General features: G+C 37.1%; 1 protein-coding gene across 2 annotated transcripts in view; it reads left to right on the forward strand.

Annotated features, from left to right (window-relative positions):
* The first annotated feature begins 713 nt into the window (after window positions 1-713).
* The window catches only part of LOC110097188 (serine/threonine-protein kinase D6PK-like), a 15,099-nt gene continuing 9,928 nt past the window's right edge, over window positions 714-5,884 (forward strand). The window contains exon 1 of one of the 2 annotated variants that reach the window (XR_002303180.2): window positions 714-1,644. Coding sequence is in view for 1 of the 2 variants with exons in the window: in XM_020823443.2 (XP_020679102.1) it covers window positions 866-1,644 (779 nt within the window). In the remaining variant the exon portion in view is untranslated. The remainder of the gene's footprint in view (window positions 1,645-5,884) is intronic. The other variant, XM_020823443.2, reaches the window with a different exon arrangement.

Consider the following 5,884-nt stretch of genomic DNA (forward strand, 5'->3'; position numbering starts at 1 on the left):
TAAAATATCTTAAAGGCATATGCAAATGGGGCCTGCAAGATGTCAGCTCCTATTATGACTTGCTACTTATTTGTAAAATATCTAAAATGCATATATAAATCTATACAACTCTTGCTTTTTTCGTGACTAAAATAAGTTTGAGTTGATTTTTATTCATCTTAAAATCAAGCAAATTTTATGACCATCATAATTCAGTAATTGCCGTGTATTTTAAATAGACGATCACAATTGAAAGTCCATGCATCCCATCATAAAGTTGATCGAGCGCAAACTCATTATGAATCTTATAAAAAAATTATTCTCCTAAACTAAATCTACACTTAAACTTGTGCACATCAACAAATATAAATTTTAAGACCCAAGATATTGATTAAAAATATATAACTATATTTTATTTAAAAATATATAATTAATAACATGTTTTATTATATCAAAGTTTTCTAACTGATAACGAGTCAACAAGTCCGACATTTTTCTTTTAACATCCAAAACAAAAATTGTTTTTTGAAAATTATTAGATTTTTTTAATTTTTAAACTGATTTAATCATAAATTATTTTTTCTTTAAATTTTATATTTATAAAATTATAACATCAAAGAAATTTAGTATAAATAAAATTTAAATTGAAGACTTTACCGACACGTACTTTGTCTTTTTTAAGATTTTCTTTCAACTTTTTTTACTCGCCAGAGAAGCCGATTGCTTTAGCTCAATTTTTGCGTCCAATAAACCCATTTATTCTCGGAATATTTTCTCGGAAACACAAAGAAATTAATAGACGAGAAAGAAGACAACGGAATGCTACATTTTTAAGTCGCTAATCATGGATGGTAGAAGAATCTCCATCTGACGACCTACCGATTCCATGGCTGCTGCATCAACCATCTCCTCCGCCCCCAAGAGCCCTCTTACGGCCCCAAGTGCTGCCGCTTCTGGCCACGAAGACCTTTGCCGTCGCTTTCGCAATGATCAGAAACAACTGCATCCTTCTTCTTCTCTGAGGCAACTGCTTCTCGTCAAAAACCAGGACACGGGATGCCCCGAAGGCTGCATCCCAGCAGGCGGCGGAGGGGACTCCGCCCCCATCTCTTTTCTCGGATCGTCGGATCCGAGTACCATGCAAGAACAGCCTGGGATAGCGGAGCACTCGTCCTCGGAAGGCAAGGGTATCGTCGAAGGAGGGGAAGGGAGCACGAGCAGCGATGGGAGTGAGGAGTGCAGTACGAGCAGCGGCGGGTCGTGCGTCTGGAGTAAACCCCACAAAGGCAACGACGCCCGATGGAAGGCGATCCGGGCCGTCAGATCTCGCAACGGCGACCTAGTGCTTGGCCATTTCAGGCTTCAGAAGAAGCTCGGTAGTGGGGATATTGGAACCGTCTATCTTGCGGAGCTCAGCGGAACGAGTTGCTGCTTCGCCATGAAGATCATGAACAAGGAGGCTCTGGAGAGCCGGAAGAAGCTTCCGAGAGCGCAGACCGAGAGGGAGATTTTGGAGCGCCTTGACCATCCTTTTCTGCCCACTCTGTACACTCACTTTGAAACGGAGCAGCATTCCTGCTTGGTGATGGAGTATTGTCCTGGAGGAGACCTACATGCTCTTCGGCAGAGGCGGCCTGGCAAATGTTTCTCTGAGCAGGCGGCCAGGTAGGATCAGAACGATTTGAATTGGTATTTGCTTATAAATATCTCTTAGAATATTTTTTATCAGTATCATGTAATTGGTTTCTTCTTGCTCCTTCAGTTGTAGAAATTTCTGTCGCTGAAAAATTTCTCGTTTAAATTGTTAATCTAATTTGGTTCCATGGAAATTGAAGAATCGTGTTATGATTTCTATCTTCTGCTTTTTGTTAATTTTTAATTGTTATGTATCTGAATGTGCTTGTAGGTAAATGAACAATAGAAGAATGGCCTTCAGTGCTTTCCTTCTTGATGCTGCTTATAGAACAAAACGTTTCCATACTTATGCATATCCCAAATGCTGAAACCATTTCCTATCTATTGGTTTGACTTTATTTATGAAACCGTTTTACGCTGCATTAGTAGAAGTAAAGCTTTTGATTAATTTAATATTTAATTTCTTTATTTAGCATTTTTGGATTCTGTTATGTAAAGATTATTTAATGCCCTGTTATATTCTTAGTAGGGCTTATTTTCTATCAAATGTGTTGATGCTTTATTTGCTTGCATGGCATTAAGCCTAAGGCCTTTCTTTGTTCTTATGCACTAGGATGCTCTTCTTCTAGCTTCATTATGCTCATGATTGTTTCCATGGTCCCTATTGCAACACTTGTTTGTTGTGCCTTTCAAGCAAATAAGTACTATCCTATAGTTTATGATGCCCTGTGCTTCCATGTGCTTCATCACCTCCTACTTTAGGACCCTTTACGATCCTCAAAATCTGTAGGGCCTTGAGCTTCTATCAATTGTCTTTGGCATTCACCAGGGTCTATAATGGTCAGGGATGAGCTTGCCCTATTTTTTCTCATCGTGGTTGGTGATGGGGGAGAAGGAACTTTAGAGTATATCTTGGAAAAGTTGTTATTCACCTTTGAACTTTTTAGTCACCACAACTTACAAGTGCCACCTTCTGTTTTGCTAAAGTTACAGCTTGATAGCCCTCATGCACTTAACCCTAAAGGCTAGTAGGTTGGTGTATGCTTAATTTCCATGAAGTGTCCAAAGAAGCATTAGACAAAGATGTCATAACTAGAGCAAAGGGGCGAATGACTGGCTGCCTAATTACAATCAATGATCTTGATCTTTTTGCCAGGGAAAAGTACATGAAGCCTAAGGTGTGACGGTTTAAAGGCTCACTATATGACTAATTTTCAACTTCTAGATTAAAATCCTCTAGTTGGCTACTTCTTGCCATTGTAAAAAAAGGTATTTTGGTAGGATCCACAAAAATACATGGACATATAAAATCCCTCCACTATAGCAATCAATGATTACTTGTTAAGTCCAACCATTTGTAACATTGCTAAGAAAATAATGACAACTCAATTTAATTCAAATGGTTTACATTGTTGTCACTATAGCACAAAAAAGACAACAAGAAATAATAAAATTAAAATAATTTCCAAAACCTTAAACCAATCAAAATTAAATAACTAATTTAATAAAGTGATTAAAATATGACAATTTCTATAATAATTCAAGAGAAAAAAAACTTTTACATGGTATAACTTTCGAGCAACTTTGATTGAAAAATCATATTTATGATTAAATCTATATTTTCATACACAAAATAAACACTGGATTAACCTTATTAAATTCAAAATAATTTAAATTTATTCATATGTCCCAAAATAAATAAAAAATGGCATTAGAATCCTTAAACCAAGACCCTGAGGGGCCCATGGTGTCAGTTGGATTTACTTGGATATCTTGGTTTTAATGTTACACATTTAGACAAGCTCAATGAACATCAAATGAGACCAAACTTAAATCATTTTAATTCTTTAAAATACTAATAAAATTCTTAAAATGGAGGAAGTCACTCTATAGTTTATTAAAAAGTGTGGCACCTCTGGATTTTGTGCTGGTGCCTAGGGTCATTTAAATCACTATATTATCCTTCGAGTTCACATATTCATCAAACTTTGAAAAACTCTTGAATTTGAGGGTTTTCTTCTTTTTGATATAATAAAGTTTATGGAACCTTAATTCTCCTCTGCCCACCCTAACCCCAATATAGCATTGGACCTACAATTAGGTCAATTCACTAGGAAAGCTATCTAATCAATTAACTCATGAAATATTTGTTTAGTGTTAAAATTATTAAAGCTCAATTATAAGTTTCTTGCACACATAAAAAGGATTATATAAAGCAAAAGAAATTGCTTAATATGACTTCTAAAAAATTGTTAGTTTGACTCGACTAATTTTGTTAATATAATGAACATTTTTGAAGAAAATTAAGTTTGCCTTAATGATATCCCAATAGAGTAGTAAGAGGAGAGAGACTTTCAGTTAATAAGAGGATATCAAATCCCAAAGTTGAATGGAACTGCTAAAAGCTAAAAAGCTATATGCAGTCCACTGAGTGGCAGAGTTTTTTCTTGGATTTCTAAACTTTAATATGGGCAATATCAGAATGCCTAGATCACAAACATATGCATATTGCATGGTGCCACTCAAAACTTGATCAAATCAATTTAAACCAAGCCAATCAAATCAATCTATCAATACTTTTGTCTTTCCTCAATTTGAGATTTTCTATATTTTCTTTTGACCATCTTACCTATAGGATAAGATCGTAAGACCCATTTGTAGAAATCTCTTTTTTTTGGTTAACATACAATAGTTTTTTTTATATTGAAGCTTGTAAGTCTCACCTTATAAGGTTTCTATTAATAAAGTACTCTACCTTTATTCTTAATTAAAGTCAAAACATCAAATCTCACAATCAATCTCATAATAGAGCTTTCCAAAATCATAGTTTGCACGATCTTGTTATTATTAGCATCTTTAGACAAATACTTATGTGTCCTCTATCCATGAACGTAACTTTCCAATTTAATCAACATAAAGGAGTCAGAGCCACCTTACTTTTAAAGTCAGGTTGTATGATCCATTATTGGAATTTTTTAAAATTGAGGGATTGTAAGTCTTTATTCTTGGGCTTCTCCTAAAAGTTGATATATAAGTCCTACACTCAGCTTCTTTGGGCTTCCATAATTATAAGATAGTAATAATTGATTTCCTTGGTCGGATTGGTGTAAAGCTGGCGCACCCCCAATGCCATTTGACAAATGCAGATATATAAGCCCAAATCTATCAAATCTATATATTTTTAAGGCCACTTTATACAAAATATATGAATCTGGGGAGTCTTAAGATGTATCTGTTAGACCGGTCCACTGGACCGGTCTAGCCGGTCCAGGCGGGACCGGTTCACGGACGAAACAACAAAACGACGGAGATTGCTTCCGCCTGGGCGGAAGCCGCGCGTGACGCACGCCTTGCGGGACGGTTTCAGGAAGGAAAATTGAGGAAGTTTAGGAGGGAAATTGATTGCAGGGATTGTTTAGGGAATTCCTTTTGAATTTTATGTATTAAATAGATGTTTTTCCTAGGGTTTGGGCATCTTGAATTTGGCTGAAATTTGAGATCTCGTAGATTTAGGTTTTCTTTGGGCTCTTGGCGTTGCCAGAGATTTGGGAGAGAACGATCCTCCTCTCGAATTGAGGATCAATTGTATCTTGCTATTTTATTCTTCTACTAGTAAAATACAAGCTGTTCTTCCAATTTTCTCTCAGCTTTTCCCTGTTTTTCCCACTGTTTTGCTGTTTTTCCTGCTGTGAACAGCAGTTTGCATCGAGATTTGCTGTAGAAGTGATTTGGAAATACTTGAAATCAAGTATTTCCTATCAAATTGGTATCAGAGCGTCGTTTTTGGGACCTTAAGCGGCTAAAATCTTGATTTTTCAGCGAGCTTTTGGCTCCCAAAAGTGATTTTCTTGAAGATCCATTAGGGAAGAAAGATGGTCGGAAAGAAGGTTGACGTCTTGGAAGGCGAAGTCGGCCAATTGAAAGCCGATTTGGAGGAAAGATTCTTCAACCTTCAAAATCAAATCACCTCCAACAATGAAAGGTTGGAGGGGAAGTTCACCGCAATGGAGGAAATGTTGAAGAAACTACTTGAGATGAAAACCAATCCGGCGACATCGGAAGTAAGAGAGATCGCCGACGGCCATGGCATGGGAGGAAATCCGAACCCCTTGCGGGGGAGGAGAAATGTGGAGGTGGAGATCCTAGAGGAAGAGAACGACATGCCTCCTCTAGAGCCTCTTTCGAGGGAAGAGATGAGTATGGGATATGACAGAAGGGGGGCTGATTTTGGTGGGAGGAGAGAGGGATCGCATCGCCGAGGTGCTGAATT

This window comes from Dendrobium catenatum, unplaced genomic scaffold (genome assembly GCF_001605985.2).
Source record: "Dendrobium catenatum unplaced genomic scaffold, ASM160598v2 fragScaff_scaffold_853, whole genome shotgun sequence".
NCBI classification, from domain to species: domain Eukaryota; kingdom Viridiplantae; phylum Streptophyta; class Magnoliopsida; order Asparagales; family Orchidaceae; genus Dendrobium; species Dendrobium catenatum.